Source organism: Eleutherodactylus coqui, chromosome 4, assembly GCF_035609145.1.
Source record: "Eleutherodactylus coqui strain aEleCoq1 chromosome 4, aEleCoq1.hap1, whole genome shotgun sequence".
NCBI lineage: Eukaryota > Metazoa > Chordata > Amphibia > Anura > Eleutherodactylidae > Eleutherodactylus > Eleutherodactylus coqui.
Genome location: NC_089840.1, coordinates 113,681,429 through 113,701,660, shown reverse-complemented (window position 1 = coordinate 113,701,660; position 20,232 = coordinate 113,681,429). Strand labels below are relative to the sequence as shown.

The 20,232-nt window shown below is 46.6% G+C and overlaps 1 protein-coding gene across 4 annotated transcripts in view; it reads right to left on the bottom strand.

Annotated features, from left to right (window-relative positions):
• The window catches only part of LOC136625647 (EF-hand calcium-binding domain-containing protein 4B-like), a 90,619-nt gene that overhangs the window by 44,211 nt on the left and 26,176 nt on the right, over window positions 1–20,232 (bottom strand). For all 4 annotated transcript variants that reach the window (XM_066600018.1, XM_066600020.1, XM_066600021.1 and 1 more), the window contains exons 4-5: window positions 7,548–7,719; window positions 3,316–3,462 (exon numbers count right to left, since the gene is read on the bottom strand). In XM_066600018.1, the coding sequence (XP_066456115.1) occupies window positions 3,316–3,462; window positions 7,548–7,719 (319 nt within the window). The remainder of the gene's footprint in view (window positions 1–3,315; window positions 3,463–7,547; window positions 7,720–20,232) is intronic.

Here is a 20,232-nt window from a genome sequence, read left to right as displayed (position 1 = left end):
GGACACATATGTGAGGGTCTCCTGCTTCCTGTCCGGATCTACTTTCTTTTTCACTGTGGAAGTGTGCGGAAGTGCGAGCCAGCGCGCCGCATGCATGTGCAGTACTTTTTTTTTTAACTCCTGCTTTCCCGATCTATCCACGGCCTGTCCGCAATTCCCACAATTAAAGTCAAGAGAAACCGTCCGTGCGTGATCCGTAGCAAAATGGAGCATGCTGCGATTTGTTTTCCACAAAACAAATCCACACATTTTAATGCATTTACGGACACCCATGTATCCCTATGGGTGGCTTGATTTGCGGGTTACCCACGCGTATTCCGCAAATCAAATCCACCTGTGGACATGAGGCCTTACATACTATGTTACTATGTTCTGATGCCTTGTCAATGTGCTGTCCAGTATTTTGCATCACTCATTCCGGTCTTAAGGTCTCTTTATACGGGATAACTGTTGGGACAGTCGTCGCAGCGACTACTGTTTTTGTGCTTTACACAGGAGCGATAATCGTTTTGTGAATGGGGGTGGAGAGGGTCAGAGATTGTCCCAACCTGCCCACCTCCATTCACTGCAAACAGGCAGTCGCTCAAAGATTAAGTGCCTCCTGGTTACATGGCCCAACAGTCGCTTGTTTTTTAATTTTACTAAGAAGCAAGCGACTCCGACAAGTGAGCGATTTATCACTCAGTGCCCTGTCAGTGGCCTCTTGTACACGGGACGACGATCACCCGTATTCACTGCTTACAGCAATAAATCGGGTGATAATTGCCCAGTGTAAAAGTACCTCTCGTGCTCAATATCAGTTTAGTTGGGTCTAATCCTTGGCTTTGCATCATGACAACTCTGCACTCTAACTCATGCTTGGTTCATTTTTTTTTCAGCACTTGATACCATTAATTACATCATTGAATTCTGATTTGATCCTGTATGAAGATTTCTGGATTGCTTGACTATTTCATACCTACTGAAATGTAAGAATTCTTTTACCTGCTGCTCTTGATCATCTATTGAGGTTATCCTTTGGACTTTCACTTGGAAATTCCCTGCATCAGAGTCCATACCTCCATGATAGGAGATTCATTATAAATATTAAATCCCACCCCTAGTTGGCCTATATGTATGCAATAGCGGCATCCTGCAGTCTGGTTCCAGTAACGCCCTGCGAGCCTGCTGTAACTTCCCACCTCTGTTGCCTGTCAAAGTCCAAGCTAACCTTGATCTTGACTTTGCCTGTTCACTCCTCCTTAGCTATGATTAGGAAAATGACTGCCTCTTGTGTATTGGGTGCCAACCCAAAATGTAGCTAGGCTTTCTTTCGCCTGGTGCAAAAATCTGGTTCACTGCTATAGCATATATACCCTATAAATATGGCTTGTGTATCTAAATCAAACTACTAACGACCACTTGTCCGTTTGTTTGTAAGAATGTATGTGTGTTTGTATATGTGTTTGTGTGTGTGTGCTTCTCATGCTTCACCCCTGGTGACGTCATCACTCTACCCCTCGTAATGTCATTGCAGGACCTACAGTATATATAAAACACAGAGGCTGACTGACAGAAGAAAGAACAAAGTTAGGGCTCTTGGAAGGGGAGGACAAAAATAACACAATGAGAATACAACTAAACCGTTATTATGTCAGACACAACTCAGCAGTCCTGACAGGAGACACTGACCTACCTACACCACAAAGATCCAGCAGGCTGAAGGACCTGCGGTGATGTCACTACTGTGGGAGGAGCCATTCTGGAGTTTAGTAGAAAATACTGTATACTGAATAAGCCGACAGCAGCTACCAAGACCTGTGATTGTGTCACTGTCATGTGATCACCTGTGTGGATGGAGTCAGGGATCACATGACCAGGGGCTGATCACTGTATCCAGGAGCTGTGTGTGTCATGTGTAGGAATCAGGATGGATGTAGTAGAGCTGTGTGTGTAATGTGTATAGCCAGAATGGATGTATGTAATGTAGCAGAGCTGTGTCTGTGCAGTGCATGTCATGTAGTAGAGCTATGTTTGTAACATGCGCATGTAATGGAGCAGAGCTGTGTTTGTAACATGCACATGTAATGTAGCAGAGCTGTGTCTGTGACAGGCATATAATGTAGCAGAGGTGTGTCTGTGACATACATGTAATGAGCTGTGTCTGTGCTGCACATGTCAAGTAGCAGAGCTGTGCCTGTGACATGCACATGCCATGTAGCAGAGCTGTGTTTGTGACATGCACATGTAATGTAGCAAAGCTGTGCCTGTACCATGCATGTCATGTAGTAGAGCTGTGTTTGTAACAGGTGCATGTAATGTAGCAGATCTGTGTCTGTGCCGCACATGTAATGTAGCAAAGCTGTGTCTGTGCCGCACATGTCATGAAGCAGAGCTGTGTCTGTGCCGCACATGTCATGAAGCAGAACTATGTCTGTGATGAGCATGTCATGTAGCAGAACTGTGTCTGTGATGTGCATGTCATGTAGTAGAGCTGTGTCTGTCAGGCATATGGCATGTAGCACAGCTGTGTGTCTGTCACATGCCCATGTACCAGAGCTGTGTATGTGTGATGTGCATGTAGCAGAGCTGTGTGGCGCATAGCGCCACCAGAAACACTGGTGCTATAATTTCCTAATAATTACTAGTATGATTTAAAAATGACTGGTTAGAAAATTCTTACACTCAGGCTGTATGCACAACCATAGCCCTTAGCTATGCCTTTATCCCAACCTCTCTGCATCCTAGACTATATTAGTGGATATTCTTGACATTTAGAGGTAACAAAAGCAGGATAGACTTTGTGTGTTGAATGCAATAAATATAATAATGCAACACATTTTTAACACAAACATTGGAATACAACAATTTATGTTCACAAATAATGCTATTTAGGTGCAAAAGTTAAAATTTTTCAATTTCCTCCAATATGCTTTTGTTTCCAAACCAAATGAAAACTCTAATGCTCATCTTCATCTATATTACTCTAATTCCTATAGGTCTCTCACTAGCCAAGCCAGAAACCTGCTGCACATTGATGAGGGGCAATAACTTCAAAACATCTGTCTGTGTATGGTTATTCTGGCTTCAGCTTACAATTCCAAGTTATTGTCATAAGGCTTATTTAAAAAGTCTGACATTGACTTGGAGGAATGCTGCCTTCCAATAGGTGGTGCTGAAGAGGTATTGTTTCATCTTCCCATTTACAAGTCTTCTCATTTTACTAGCACAATGTAGCAGTCTAGCCTTCATAGAAGATGTATTCTATAATTGTTGCTTGCGGATAATGCTTTAGGAAACGATGCTTAATTAAATCCATTGTTATATTGAACTTACTTTTTTAACATCATTTCCAGTGTTTCTTTCTCTTTCTTGGCATCTTTGATTTGATTTACAATTTTTGCCAAAAATTCCTCAAGGTTTTCTAGCAAATGAGGTTCCTCCTGACCCAGTCTAGTCCACAATTTCCAGATCTCTGTTTCACTTGAATGAAATAAACAGTTTTAGTTACTTTTTCTCTAACTTAAGGTAATTAATAGTAATGCACTTAAAGGAGATGTCCCGAGGCAGCAAGTGGGGTTATACACTTCTGTATGGCCATAATAATGCACTTTGTAATATACATTGTGCATTAATTATGAGCCATACAGAAGTTATAAAAAGTTTTATACTTACCTGCTCCGTTGCTAGCGTCCTCGTCTCCATGGTGCCGACTAATTTTCGGCCTCCGATGGCCAAATTAGCCGCGCTTGCGCAGTCCGGGTCTTCTGTAGTCTTCTATGGAGCCGCTCGTGCCAGAGAGCGGCTCCGTGTAGCTCCGCCCCGTCACGTGCCGATTCCAGCCAATCAGGAGGCTGGAATCGGCAGTGGACCGCACAGAAGAGCTGCGGTCCACGAAGGCAGAGGATCCCGGCGGCCATCTTCAGCAGGTGAGTATGAAGACGCCGGACCGCCGGGATTCAGGTAAGCGCTGTGCGGGTGGGTTTTTTAACCCCTGCATCGGGGTTGTCTCGCGCCGAACGGGGGGGGGGGGTTTAAAAAAAAAAAACCCGTTTCGGCGCGGGACATCTCCTTTAATGTAATTAATAACTAATTTGTTTATGCATCTAAAAAAAAAAAAAAAAAAATGGAGAACAGCTTTGAATAAAATTATCCAAACATTTTATGTATAGAGTTCCTATGCAGACCTATGTGCCTCCATGGTAACTGACTGCAAACAGTTACTGAGAGTAGCTGATCTGGAAGTTATGTTCACTACAGTTTAGATCAAATAATTGCCCAATTCTGTATAATATGTTGGCTAACCAGAAGCGTAACTTGAAGCTCCTGGGCCCCAATGCAAAACCTGTAACAGGGCCCCCAACTATAATGCTTTATTCATAGTACTGTGCTCCCTATATGGAGAAGAAAGGCCTTATGGGCCCCCTAAGGCTCCTGGGCCCGGGTGCAACCGAATCCTCTGCATCTCCTCTAGTTACGCCCCTATGGCTAACAAATTAGGTACATTCTAATAATCCAGATGAAAAACACAGTAATTGTTGAAAATGTAGTCCAGATACCGTGACCCCCATTTTTGAGACTGGCATAAAGGAGGTGCTTGGAGTGATTTGCTGCGTATTTATTAAAATATGAGCCCTGTTTGGTGCAGAGTGTTAAGGCAGCAGAAATGTAGTTCTGAGCTCTCTTATTGCAGGTTCAATCCCCACTTGGGTCAGGTAGCCGGCCCAAGGTTGATCCAGCCTTACCCTATTAAAAATCAGCCAGAAAATCCAATCTACATCCATCAAAAGTCAGCTTAGGCTTTATTTACGCAAGAGTATATCGGTCGCGCTTTCACGCCCGTCAGATATACTTTGCCCATCTGATGCATTGGTTTACAATGCATCAGTTCAGATGGGCGTATTCCTGTGGCAGAAAAGCGCCCAGCCGGCCAAGACAACGCATATGAGCGCATTTCGGTTGAGCGCTTTTATGTCAGCTAGAAAAGATAGTTCAGGAATTATCTTTCTGGCCAGAATACGGTGGCAGCTCCCATAGACTCCTATGGTAGCTGCCAGAGAAGGGAGGTGGGAGGGAGTTTAGCAGCATGTCTGCTAAACTCCCACCCTCTTCCCCCTTCTCTCCGCCCCTTGCCGACTGTTTGCAATGGGAGGGGGTGGGATGGGGCGGTAGCTAGTTGCTAAGTTCCTGCCCTGTCCCCGCCCCTTCCCAATCCTGGCAGCCGACAAAGGGCAGAGAGGTGGCGGGAGCTTAGCACACTAGATACTGCCCCGTCCCCTTCCCCCCAAGAGTTGGCGAGGCGGCGGAAAGGGGGAGGCAGTTTAGCAGAGCTAATCTGTCTTGCCCCGCCAGATGGCAATCCAGGCTCGGTGTATATGCCCAAATACTCTCAACTCAGCGTAACGTATTTGCGCAGTGAACTAGGTTGATTTGATGTCTGCACATAGTCCAGTACTTTTTACACACGCGGGCCTGTTCACATTTTATTACTTCTGTGGGTCCCTTTGCTACGCAAATACGCAGAAAGATAATGCAAGCCTTGCAAAAAAAAAGGAAATGAGAACAAACTCATTGAAATCAATGGCTTCTATGTGTTTTGTGCATGCAATTTTTGGTGATTTATTTACACGCTGAATTACTTACTTATTATTTAATTAATAACATTAATACAATTGTGGTGTATTACCTAGTGTAAATTCTGAGGCCATCTTCCCCCAGGCACCACTGATCATGTGGTCATAATATTATGAAAGGTTATTCTGTTACTACATGACCTTTCATGTTTCCTGTTGCCTGAGGGTTCATACAGAAGGACCTGCACCAGTGGAGATATGTCAATGACTAATTTATTTCAGCCGTTATCTTCAGCTGGAGTGTCTCCTGCTACTCACTAATCAGGCAGGGAGAACTGTGAAGCTGCAGAATATATTGCTGCACAGCTCTCCCACTGATTGGGCAAATTGCTTTATCAGCTGGCAGCTGGATCAGTGAGGCAGCGGTCAGGAAGCTCTGGCACTGTCAGACCCCCTGACCTGGGAGTATAAAATACAGGCGCTTTTCAGCAAGATTTATACTTGCTAAAAACAATGTCTTATAGTCAGAAAAATACAGTAATAATTTGGAATCTTTGCCATTTCACAACATATCATTTTAGGGCCATCATTCTGTGCGGCTTACTAAAAATTAAGGGAATATTTAAGTATCACAGTATAACCTCAAGACATTTAAATATCAATCTGTCCAGCTACACTGGAGGGACAACAGCAAGACAACCCCCAAAAAGGGAATGGTTTTGCAGGTGGTGGCCTCAGACAGTTACTCTCTCCCGATGCTTCCTGATTGATTCTTCTCCCATTTTATTTTTTGCTAGTGTGCTTGTCACTGCTGGTAACATGAGGTAGCACCTGCAACCCAGCCAGATTGCACATGGACGGTACCTGCAACCCAACCAGATTGCACATGGACGGTACCTGCAACCCAACCAGATTGCACATGAACGGTACCTACAACCCAATCAGATTGCACATGGACGGTACCTGCAACCCAACCAGATTGCACACGGACTTCTGCCCACGTGAGAAGGTTTATTGTGTCTCCCAGCACAGTTTCAAAAGTATAGAGCAGATATCATGACATAGGCCGATACATTAGGATAGCTAGGATAGCTGGACAGGGCCATAGAAAGGTATCAACCCTGGATCAGGACCAGTATCTGCTCCTTTGTGTGAAGAGGAACAGGAACAGCACTGCCAGAGCCCTATAAAATGACCTCTAGTGGGCAACAGGTCTGCATGTTTCTAAGCAAATGGTCAGAAATAGACTCCATGAGGGTCTAAGGTTCTGTAATGAGACATGTGCTCACAGCCCAGCACCATACAGCTTGATTGCCACTTACTAGAGAACGCCATTATTGGCAGGTCTGCCATTGGCGCACCAATCTTTTCATCACACTGGACATATGCGACAGACATGAAAGAGTCTGCAGATGCCGTGGTGAACGTTATGCTGGCTGCAACTCAATTGTTCCCTAAATTTCTTGTAAAGTGTTCACTCAATGTTTTTGGGGCAGTGTATATCTTACCCAACGTATAACTTTTTCTGATGTGGAGTTCCAAAACTCCTGCATGAAATTCTGTTTGCCTGCACCTGCTACAAGAGGGTTTCATACCTCACTGCACAAAGTTTTACACACTGCACAAAGTTTTGCATTCAATGTTTAAACAGTATGCCGTAGGCTCATAATCTCCCGGTATGGTGACAAAATATAAGCACTTATTTATATCTGGCAGAGGATTTGCCAAGCTCAATAAACTATATTAAAAAAAAACCACAATCTTTTGTGCATAAAAAAATAAAGAAAATGATGTCACAAGACCAGACAGTCACGGGAAGGATTTTTTTTAACACTATTTAGGGCAATTTGCTTTGGTAGGTTTTTATATAATGTATACAATATCAGCAACATATTCAGTATTTAGTGGTGAGATCATAAGACGACATTAAGTAATTCTTAACAAGAATCGGAGCCATAGATCTGCCCTTAATAGAAGAATACCAAAAACACTCACTCTTCCAACACATTGTGTGCTCCAAGCTGTTCCATAAAGGACTTAAATTGTTGCCTTTCCTCCGTGTCCGCTTCCTCTAATGACAGAAATCGAGGAAACTCTGTGATTCTTTTTGTTGATTTTCTTTTCCGTGTTTGATTCCATTGATTGCCGCTTGAATTGATGAGCTTTTCTAAAATACATAGAGCAGGGTGATTCATTACTTAAGAGAAGTATGATTACATCTTTCTGAATACAATGTTATCACATGAAGGGACCAGTTCAGCCAGAAAAACTAGCTCTAGCATAAAGGTAGCCATACAACTGGCTGTCCGTCAGCAAATATTCCTTCCGACATCCCTCCCTATACCCATACACATTTGGCTTGGCTGATTGTTAATAAGTTCTTAATAGGGAGAGGGGAAAATAAGCTTCAGCCAACCACCTCTGGTTGTGGCTTATCTCCCTTGAGAACAAAGGATAAACCTTGTTGAAATCCAATATCTTAAATCCTTCTTTCCCACAACATTTGCCATCAAGGGAGTGTTTGGACCTCACCATAAGCATTAGATGGCCAGCTGGTCCTGCTGAGATTGACTGGTATGGCCAGCACTAATCTAGTGTATATGGCAATGTTAAGTCTTCATACTTCTTTATTTTAAATTCCCATCTACTTGTGATTTCTGGTTTTATGTTCAGGGCAAATGAGTCAGATCCTGAGCCTCGTCAATAAGTTACGCCACTACTCTTTCCTGAGACATCTGGGAATGGATCCAAAACAGAGGTGAAATATAAAGCTGCAATTTGTACTTCTCCTTTTATGAAGCTAAAATAATCATGAAAAACTGCAGCTGGCCAAATACAAGATTTCACAAGACCTGCACAAATAAGATAGTAATACACTGATAGTTAAACTGTAGCTTCCAGTTGTTTGCCCCAGTTACCAACACTGGTGGGACTATAGGGGGTGTGTACAGTTTGTGGTTGACACAGGATTCTGGAGTCGAAAGAGACTTAAAAGTTCCTTCTAACCCACAGGATGAGACCAGTAGAATAAATGATACAAAGTTAGGGGGCACTGTTACAGATTTTGCATTAGAAGCAAGAAGCTTCAATTTGTGCCTCTGATTAGTTATTAGGTATACCCATGGCTTTGATACTACAGTTGCAAAACTGAGTCTTCATCCAATAGTCTTGTCCATGACAACTCTCTGCTCTTTACTAGTCACTGGTCAGACCACACATGGAATATTATGTATCATTTTAGGCACCGGTACTCAAGAAGGGCATATCAGTGCTTGAGCGGTGGGCAACTAAAGTAATAAATGGAATGGGTGGACTACAATACTCGGAGAGGTTATCAAACTTGGGGTTATTTACTTGGGAAAATTGACGGCTGAAGGGTGACCTAATAACTATATCAGGGGACAATACAGAGATCTCTCCCATGATCTGTTTATACTCAGGACTGTGACCGTAACAAGGGGGAGACCTCTACGTCTAGAGGAAAGTAGGTTTCTACATCGACATAGAAGGGGGTTCTGTACTGTAAGAGCAGTGAGACTATGGAGCTCTCTGCCTGAGAATGTGGAGATGAAAAATTCGATAAAAGAGTACAAGAGGGGCCTGGACGCCTTTCTTGTTCAACACAAAATTATATGTTATAATTAGAGATGAGCGAACGTACTCGTCCGAGCTTGATACTCGTTCGAGTATTAGCATGTTCGAGATGCTCGTTATTCGTAACGAGTACCAAGCGATGTTCGAGTTACTTTCACTTTCATCTCTGAGACGTTAGCGTGCTTTTCTGGCCAATAGAAAGACAGGGAAGGCATTACAACTTCCCCCTGCGACGTTCAAGCCCTATACCACCCCCCTGCAGTGAGTGGCTGGCGAGATCAGGTGTCACCCACGTATAAAAATCGGCCCCTCCCGCAGCTCGTCACAGATTTATTCTGACATAGAGGAGGGAAAGTGCTGTCTTGTTGGAGCTGCTATAGGGAGAGTGTTAGGAGTATTTTAGGCTTCAAGAACCCCAACGGTCCTTCTTAGGGCCACATCTAACCGTGTGCAGTACTGTGGAGGCTGCTTTTTGCAGTGTTGCACTTTTTTTTTTTTGGGTATATCGGCCGTGCAGAGCATTGCGCCCTGCAGTAATACTCCAGGGCCAGAAGCGCTTAGGCAGGGACAGAAGACATATTGATTGAATATAGGCAGTGGGCCTTTGCAAAAACATTTGGGGAAAAAAATCTATTTGGGCTGCCTGTGACTGTCCTCAGTGTTCTGGGTCTCTGCTGGGTGTAGTAGTTCTCCAAATTCATACGCAGCCAGCTAAGTGTTACAGCAGGCTGGCGCAAAATTATTTCCTGGCTCTGTCTGGGCTGTGAAATCACCGCTGTATTGCAGTTCACAGTGCAACACTCTGCAGTTCTTTGACATACTCCAGGGCCAGAAGCGCTTAGGCAGGGACAGAAGACATATTGATTGAATATAGGCAGTGGGCCTTTGCAAAAAACATTTGGGGAAAAAAATCTATGTGGGCTGCCTGTGACTGTCCTCAGTGTTCTGGGTCTCTGCTGGGTGTAGTAGTTCTCCAAATTCATACGCAGCCAGCTAAGTGTTACAGCAGGCTTGCGCAAAATTATTTCCTGGCGTTCCGTAAGCGAAGTCAGCCTCCAACCACAGGCCAATAAGCGGCACATTTAATTACAGCGTTCTGTTTCTGCACTACTGGTAATACACCATGCTGAGGGGTAGGCCTATAGGACGTGGACGCGGGCAAGGACGCGGAGGCCCAAGTTAGGGTGTGGGCACAGGCCAAGCCAGTGCGGTGGCCAAGGATAGAGGCAGGGCCAGACCGAATAATCCACCAACTGTTTCCCAAAGCGCCCCCATGCGCCATGCCACCCTGCAGAGGTCAAGGTGCTCTACGGTGTGGTAGTTTTTCACAGAGACGCCTGACGACCGACGAACAGTGGTGTGCAACCTTTGTCGCGCCAAGATCAGCTGAGGAGGCACCACCCCCAGCATGCGCAGGCATATGATGGCCAAGCACCCCACAAGGTGGGACAAAGGCCGTTCACCACCTCCGGTTTGCACCACTGCCTCTCCCCCTGTGCCCCAACCTGCCACTGAGATCCAACCCCCCTCTGAGGACACAGGCACTACCGTCTCCTGGCCTGCACCCACACCCTCACCTCCGCTGTCCTCGGCCCCATCCAGCAATGCCTCTCAGCGCAGCGTCCAGACGTCGCTAGCGCCAGTGTTTGAGCGCAAGCGCAAGTACGCCGCCACGCACCCGCACGCTCAAGCGTTAAACGTGCACATTGCCAAATTGATCAGCCTGGAGATGCTGCCGTATAGGCTTGTGGAAACGGAGGCTTTCAAAAGCATGATGGCAGCGGCGGCCCCGCGCTACTCGGTTCCCAGTCGCCACTACTTTTCCCGATGTGCCGTCCCAGCTCTGCACGACCACGTCTGCCGCAACATTGTACGCGCCCTCACCAACGCGGTTACTGCCAAGGTCCATTTAACAACAGACACGTGGACAAGCACAGGCGGGCAGGGCCACTACATCTCCCTGACGGCACATTGGGTGAATTTAGTGGAGGCTGAGACAGAGTCAGAGCCTGGGACCGCTCACGTCCTACCCACCCCCAGAATTGCGTGCCCCAGCTCGGTGGTGGTATCTGCGGCGGTGTATGCTTCCTCCACTAAACCACCCTCCTCCTCCTCCTCCTACGCAACCTCTGTCTCGCAATCAAGATGTGTCAGCAGCAGCAGCACGTCGCCAGCAGTCGGTGTGGCGCGGCGTGGCAGCACAGCGGTGGGCAAGCGTCAGCAGGCCGTGCTGAAACTACTCAGCTTAGGAGAGAAGAGGCACACGGCCCACGAACTGCTGCAGGGTCTGATAGAGCAGACCGACCGCTGGCTTGCGCCGCTGAGCCTCCAACCGGGCATGGTCGTGTGTGACAATGGCCGTAACCTGGTGGAGGCTCTGCAGCTCGGCAGCCTCACGCACGTGCCATGCCTGGCCCATGTCTTTAATTTGGTGGTTCAGCGCTTTCTGAAAAGCTACCCACGCTTGTCATACCTGCTCGGAAAGGTGCGCCGGGTCAGCGCACATTTCCGCAACTCCAACACGTACGCTGCCACCCTGCGGACCCTGCAACATCGGTTTCATCTGCCAGTGCACCGATTGCTGTGCGACGTGCCCACACAGTGGAACTCTACGCTCCACATGTTGGCCAGGCTCTATGAGCAGCGTAGAGCTATTGCGGAATACCAACTCCAACATGGGCGGCGTAGTGGGAGTCAGCCTCCTCAATTATTTACAGAAGAGTGGGCCTGGTTGGCAGACATCTGCCAGGTCCTTGGAAACTTTGAGGAGTCTACCCAGATGCTGAGCGGGGATGCTGCAATCATTAGCGTCACCATTCCTCTGCTATGCCTCTTGAGAAGTTCCCTGCAAAGCATAAAGGCAGACGCTTTGCACTCGGAAACGGAGGCGGGGGAAGACAGTATGTCGCTGGATAGTCAGAGCACCCTCATGTCTATATCTCATCGCGTTGAGGAGGAGGAGCATGAGGAGGATGAGGAGGAGGGGGAAGAGACAGCTTGGCCCACTGCTGAGGGTACACATGCTGCTTGCCTGTCATCCTTTCAGTGTGTATGGCCAGAGGAGGAGGAGGAGGAGGAGGATCCTGAAAGTGATCTTCCTAGTGAGGAGAGCCATGTGTTGCGTACAGGTACCCTGGCACACATGGCTGACTTCATGTTAGGATGCCTTTCTCGTGACCCTCGCGTTACACGCATTCTGGCCACTACGGATTACTGGGTGTACACACTGCTCGACCCACGGTATAAGGAGAACCTTTCCACTCTCATTCCCGAAGAGGAAAGGGGTTCCAGAATGATGCTATACCACAGGGCGCTGGTGGACAAACTGATGGTAAACTTCCCATCCGACAGCGCTAGTGGTAGAAGGCGCAGTTCCGAGGGCCAGGTAGCAGGGGAGGCGCAGAGATCAGGCAGCATGTACAGCGCAGGCAGGGGAACATTATCCAAGGCCTTTGCCAGCTTTCTGGCTCCCCAGCAAGACTGTGTCACCGGTCCCCAGTCAAGGCTGAGTTGGCGGGAGCACTGTAAAAGGATGGTGAGGGAGTACGTAGCCGATCGCACGACCTTCCTCCGTGACGCCTCTGCCCCCTACAACTACTGGGTGTCGAAGCTGGACACGTGGCCTGAACTCGCGCTGTATGCCCTGGAGGTGCTTGCTTGTCCTGCGGCTAGCGTCTTGTCAGAGAGTGTGTTTAGTGCGGCTGGGGGAATCATCACGGATAAGCGTACCCACCTGTCAACCGACAGTGCCGACAGGCTTACCCTCATCAAGATGAACAAAGCCTGGATTTCCCCAGACTTCTCTTCTTCACCAGCGGACAGCAGCGATACCTAAGCAATACGTAGGCTGCACCTGCGGATGGAAGCATCGTTCTCTATCACCATCAAAAACGGGGACATTTTTGCTTCATCAATCTGCGTATAATATTCCTCCTCCTCCTCCTCCTGCTCCTCCTCCTGAAACCTCACATAATCACGCCGAACGGGCAATTTTTCTTAGGCCCACAAGGCTCAGTCATATAATTTTTCTAAACAATTTTTATACGTTTCAAGGCTTATTAAAGCGTTGAAACTTTCACCTCAACCAATTTTTATTTTAACTGGGCTGCCTCCAGGCCAAGTTACCAATTAAGCCACATTAACCAAAGCGATTAATGGGTTTCACCTGCCCTCTTGGTTGGGCATGGGCAATTTTTCTGAGGTACATTAGTACTGTTGGTACAACAATTTTTGGGGGCCCTCGCCTACAGTGTAATCAAATTAATTTTTAGCCCACCTGCATTGAAGCTGACGTAACATCAGCTGTGATGGGCACTGCAATGGGATATATTTATGTACCGCCGGTGGCTTCCTGGCACCCACCCATGCTGTCGGTCCACACGGAGTTGTAACTGCATGTGTCCACTTCTAAAGAACCCCAGTCTGACTGGGGCATGCAGTGTGGGCCGAAGCCCACCTGCATTAAGCACGACATTACCTCAGCTGTGATGGGCACTGCAATGGGATATATTTATGTACTGCCGGTGGGTTCCTGGCACCCACCCATGCTGTCGGTCCACACGGTGTTGTAACTGCATGTGTCCACTTCTAAAGAACCCCAGTCTGACTGGGGCATGCAGTGTGGGCCGAAGCCCACCTGCATTAAGCACGACATTACCTCAGCTGTGATGGGCACTGCAATGGGATATATTTATGTACCGCCGGTGGGTTCCAGGGAGCCACCCATGCTGTCGGTCCACACGGTGTTGTAACTGCATGTGTCCATTTCTAAAGAACCCCAGTCTGACTGGGGCATGCAGTGTGGGCCGAAGCCCACCTGCATTAAGCACGACATTACCTCAGCTGTGATGGGCAATGCAATGGGATATATTTATGTACAGCCGCTGGGTTCCAGGGAGCCACCCATGCTGTGGGTGCACACGGAATTCCCATTGCGGAGTTGTACCTGCCTGTGACTATTTATAAAAAACCGCGGTCTGACTGGGGCATGCAGACACCTTGACAGAATGAATAGTGTGTGGCACATAGGTTCCCGATTGCTATGCCCACGTGTGCAGCTCCTGATGGAGGTGGCACAGGATTGGATTTCTCATTGCTTCTGTACAGCATTGTGGGCTATCGCCCCGCCCCTTTTAAAGAGGGTCGCTGCCTAGCCGTGCCAACCCTCTGCAGTGTGTGCCTGCGGTTCCTCCTCATGGCAGACGCACTTATAAATAGACATGAGGGTGGTGTGGCATGAGTGCAGCTGAAGGCTGCGCAGGGCCAGTTTGGTGTGCGCTGTGGACACTGGGTCGTGCGGGGGGGCGGGGGGGTCGGGCAGCATGTAACCCAGGAGAAGTGGCAGCGGAGTGTCATGCAGGCAGTGATTGTGCTTTGTTGGAGGTAGTGTGGTGCTTAGCTAAGGTGTGCTTTGCTAATGAGGGCTTTTCAGAAGTAAAAGTTGTTGGGGGGGGGGGGCACTCTTGCCGCTATTGTGGCTTAATAGTGGGACCTGGGAACTTGAGATGCAGCTCAACATGTAGCCCCTCGCCTGCCCTATCCGTCGCTGTGTCGTTCCCATCACTTTCTTGAATTGCCCAGATTTTCACAAATGAAAACCTTAGCGAGCATTGGCGATATACAAAAATGCTCGGGTCGCCCATTGACTTCAATGGGGTTCGTTACTCGAAACGAACCCTCGTGCATCGCGAAAAGTACGTCCCGAGTAACGAGCACCCGAGCATTTTGGTGCTCGCTCATCTCTAGTTATAATCATTAATACAGTAACTTCAAAAGGGTGGGTGATCTGGGGATTATTCTGATTGCCAGATTTGGGAGAGAAATGAACTTTTTCTCTTAAATGGGGAAAATTGGCTTCTACCTCATTGGGGTTTTTTTTGCCTTCCTCTGGATCAACGTTGGGGGGTAATAGGCTGAACTGGATGGACACATGTCTTTTTTCGGCCTTACATACTATGTTAGTATGGAATAGTTGTCCTATCACCAATGCAAGATATCAAGGGTAATATGGCTTTTCAGACTACACTGGGCAAAAGCTGAATACTATCATACCCAAGATGGCTAAAACATATAATTACTTGCAGAGTGTTATATATTGTACTCAGACCATAGTGCCAGGCATATCATATTCACCTCTAATTCCATGCACCAATTGGTGTTAGTATGAAATGCAGGAGAAAGGGGAAACAAAAAGGCTGCTATATGACAGCAATAACTGAAGAAAACATTTATCCCACTCTCTATTCATTTTTATTGGTGGATATTCACTCTAAACATTGTCCATGGGGTTGTGTGTCTTCACATGAAGCAACAATGGATAGGGGGACCCCAAAATGTCATTTCCACCATCCTTTCTGTGTTTGCTCGCTACTATAGAACAGACAGCTGTAAATATGCAAGGAAATGAGATGTTCTGTAATGTGGAAGTAATGAGACAGAAAAATGAATGTGAAAGTTATGTATACAGTGTGCAGAACACCAATACATAGAAGAGTAAACTATGAGACAATGGTAACCTCTCTTGGAATCTCTTTGACCACTTCCTTTTTTATGTATTACTTAGCATCTAAATGTATGCAGGAGAAAACAAACATTTAGCTTGTGACCTTGCAGATGAAAGGGCCTTTTGTGCTTCAGCTTTAACCCCTTAATGACATGGCCTATTTTGGGCTTAAGAACGCAACAATTTTTGTTGGATTTCATCTCCATTTTTCAAAAGCCATAACTTTTTTATTTTTCCGTTGACGCAGCCGTATAAGGGCTTGTTTTTTGCGTTGCGAACTGTTGTTTTTCTTGGTGCCATTTTTGGGTACATAGACTATATTGTAAAACTTTTATTATTTTTTTATAACAGGAAGAGAAAACGCATCAATTCTGCCGTAGATTTTTTTTACAGTGTTAATCATGCAGCATAATTGACACAATACATTTTTTCTGCGCGACGATACAATTACAGCAATACCAAAATTCTTAGATTTTTTTTTAAGGTTTGCCCACAATAAAAACCTATTTTTTGGAAATCATTTTTTTCTAAATCGTTGCATTCAAAGTCCCATAACGTTTTTATTTTTACATGGACGGAGCTCTGTAAGGGCTTATTTTTTGCCAGAAAAACTGTTTTTTATTGGTACTATTTTGGGGTACATACTGCTTTTTGGATCACTTTTATTGCAGTTTTTGAGAGGCAAAATGCTAATAATTAGTATTTTATCTCAGTTTTTAGTTTTTTTTTTAACGCTTTTTGCCGTGCAGGATAATTTCAACTTACTATACGAGTCGTTGCAGGTACGACGATACCAAATATATGGGATTTTAATTTGAAAAAAAAAAAATCATGCTAATATGAGAAAAAGCACAAAAAAAGGTTTTTTTGTTCTTTTTTTTTACATTTTTTCTTTTTAAATTATTTTTTTTATCTTTTTTAGACATTTTGTGTCCCTGTAGGGGACTTGTACCATAGCACCTATGATTGCTATGATAAGGCATTGCAGGACTTCTGTCCTGCAATGCCTTATCGCTTGTATTAGCGATCACAGGCACTGGCAATGCAGGATGCTGGTATCTGGCAGCCTGTTGCAATGGTAACCTGCACTCCCTCTGTGAACCCTTCACATGCCACAATCTACATAGATCAGAAAGGGGTTAACAGCGCTGCTCCAATGCACTACCGCTGTTGCAGATGGAGGCCAGCTATTAGTGACAGTCGGCTCCCGCTGCCAGATAGCGTGAGATTTCTTATGATCTTGCGTTATCCTCAGGGCGTAACTGTACGCCCTGCCAGGATGTACAGTTACGCCCTGTGGCGGGAAGGGGTTAAAGAATTTAATGTCCATCTAAAAATAAACTCTCATTTCAATTAGAGGTCTACTAAAATATACACATAGGACTCATTCACAGGTGCCTAATTGCACACGTTTTTGTGTGTGTCAAATTTACACGTGCAATACACAGAGAATAGAGCCCATTGATGCCAATGGGTTTGTACATGCAAAAAAGTAGTGCACACTCTATTTTTCTGCACATTTGGGCACCAAAGGTCCCCATAGAAGTGTATAGGGGTGCGCAAACGCAATGCGCAAGAGGATGTGCAATACGCTGCACAATACCGTGAGAAAAAGGAACACATCTAGAACTTATTAGGTTAAATAGCCATTTAAATCAGGGCAAGTTCATCGGCTGCACACAAATGAACATGCCCTCAGAGCGCAAAAAGTGCAGTAAAATATGCCACTACATGTGCAAAAAAAGACTCGTTCATAGCGCAAATACTTTGCACTGAGTTGTGCACAAAAACGCATACATCCGTGTGAAGCCACCCTAAAGCTAAATTCACAAGAACATATTTGTGTGCGCAATATGCAGTAAATGGAACCCATGGATGCAAAGAAATATGCAGCATGCTCTATTTTCCTGTGCATATTTGTCAGATCGATTCTAGACATCCTTTTCTGACCCCTTTTGTTGTCAATTTGTTTATGTCTACAGGTTCCCTTTTTGCTGGGTGTTCTTATTGTTTCTGCTTCTCTCTTTCCTTTTCCTGATTGCCAAGAAACTGATATCTATCTTCTTTAATACCTATAATTAATATATATAAAGCTGAAAGCCCTGACTGACTGACTCGCCATTACCGTATTCTTCGCTTTATAAGATGCACTTTTTCCCCCTCCAAAGCGGGGGGGGGGGGGGGGGGAGTTGCTGCGTCTTATAAAGCGAATGTGCCCAAAAATTTGTTCCGATCGCCATTTTTAGTGCAAACGCGATTTAGTTCGTGCGATTGCGTGTTAAACTCGCGATGGCACGAACAAATGTGCGACCAGTCTCCTCCCCACTGCCACCCATACATACCTGTGATTGGTCGTGAGCGCTAGGGTACTACTGCTGCTCCCCGCCTCCACCAAACGGCTTCCTTCCTCCTGCTTCATAGGCGTGCCACTGTGATATGGAGCGCCGGTTTTTCAGACCTCTGCTGCTCCCTCTGCTCCGTCACCCGGCACTATCCCTGCGCTGTCCCTGGGTGAGTTCAAATTTTTTTTCCCCTATTTTCCCGCTCTAAAACGGGGGTGCGTCCTATATACCGATGCGTCTTATAAGGCGAAAAATACGGTAATTCTCCAACTTCAAGGGAGTAAAGGGGTCACAACTCGAAAATTCAATGCTAAGTGCAAAAGTATTAGCACCCCTCTGTAATGTACCTGATCTAATTCTCTAACTTCCCAGTGTCGTACAAACATGAAATTTTGCACAACCATTCTTTAGGTCCTAAATAGGAAAAGCAAAGGGGTCACAACTAGAGATGAGCGAGTATACTTGCTAAGGCACATTACTCAAGCGAGTAGTGCCTTAGCCGAATATCTCCCCACTCGTCTCTAAAGATTCGGAGGGCGGTGGGGGGGCGGGGAGCGACGGGGAAGAGCGGGGAGGAATGGAGGGGAGATCTCTCTCCCTTTCCCCCCCTCCACTCCCCCCCTGCTCCCCGCCGCAACTCACCTGTCACCGGCGCCGGCGCCCGAATCTTTAGAGACTAGCGGGGAGATACTCGGCTAAGGCACTACTCCCTGGAGTAATGTGCCTTAGCGAGTATACTCGCTCATCTTTAATCACAACTTGATTATTCAATGCTAATTGCAAAAGTAAGTGCACCCCTATGTAATGCAACTTCTCGTTGTCGTACAAGCGTAAAATTTGGCGCGGGCATTCTTTAGGTCCTAATTAGAGATGAGCGAACACCAAAATGTTCGGGTGTTCGTTATTCGAAACGAACTTCCCGCGATGTTCGAGGGTTCGTTTCGAATAACGAACCCCATTGAAGTCAATGGGCGACCAGAGCATTTTTGTATTTCGCCGATGCTCGCTAAGGTTTTCATGTGTGAAAATCTGGGCAATTCAAGAAAGTGATGGGAACGACACAGCAACGGATAGGGCAGGCGAGGGGCTACATGTTGGGCTGCATCTCAAGTTCACAGGTCCCACTATTAAGCCACAATACCAGCAAGAGTGGCCCCCCCCCCCTCCCAACAACTTTTACTTCTGAAAAGCCCTCATTAGCATGGCATACCTTTGCTAAGCACCACACTAGCTACAACAAAGCACAATCACTGCCTGGATGACACTCCGCTGCCACTTCTCCTGGGTTACATGCTGACCAACCGCCCCCCCTCCCCCCCACAGCGCATACCAAAGTGTCCCTGCGCAGCCTTCAGCTGCCCTCATGCCACACCACCCTCATGTCTATTTAGAAGTGCGTCTGCCATGAGGAGGAACCGCAGGCACACACTGCAGAGGGTTGGCACGGCTAGGCAGCGACCCTCTTTAAAAGGAGCGGGGCGATAGCCCACAATGCTGTACAGAAGCAATGAGAAATATAATCCTGTGCCACCGCCATCAGGAGCTGCACACGTGGGCATAGCAATGGGGAACCTATGTGCCACACACTATTCATTCTGTCAAGGTGTCTGCATGCCCCAGTCAGACTGGTAATATGTACCTTAACAGTAACCGCGTTGGTGGTAATGTGGTGGTGACTGCGGACCTAGTAGCACGGTTGTATTTTGTTGGTTTTCGGAATGCGGCCAGGATTAAGTGGGCCGTGGCGGGGGGATGGTGTGGGGGCTCTCTTGTTGTGTCGGTAAAGGTGAAATTCTTGGACTGCCACGAGACGAACCAATGCAAAGGCATTTGCCAAGAATGTTTTCCCTGTTGGAGGAGGAGGGGGATGTTTTTGAGGCACTACGTGTCCTCTCCACGTGTCCGTGGTTATATGCACCTTAACAGTAACCGCGTTGGTGGGAAATGGCCTCGCCGCCATCATGTCTTTGGGAAGCCTCTGTTTCCACACCCCAGAGACATACCATTAGCAGCGGTATAGGCAGAGCCCAGAATTCGTAACATTTCAGCCGTAGCATTAGGACAGGCCCCACTAACATATCACTAGCAGCATTATAGGAGGAGCGCAGTCTTCGTTCCATGTCAGCAATAGTAGCACTCAAGACAGGCCCCAGTAACAATTCCGAAGCAGCAGTATAGCGGGAGCGCAGTCTTCGTTCCATGTCAGCAATAGTAGCACTCAAGACAGGCCCCAGTAACAATT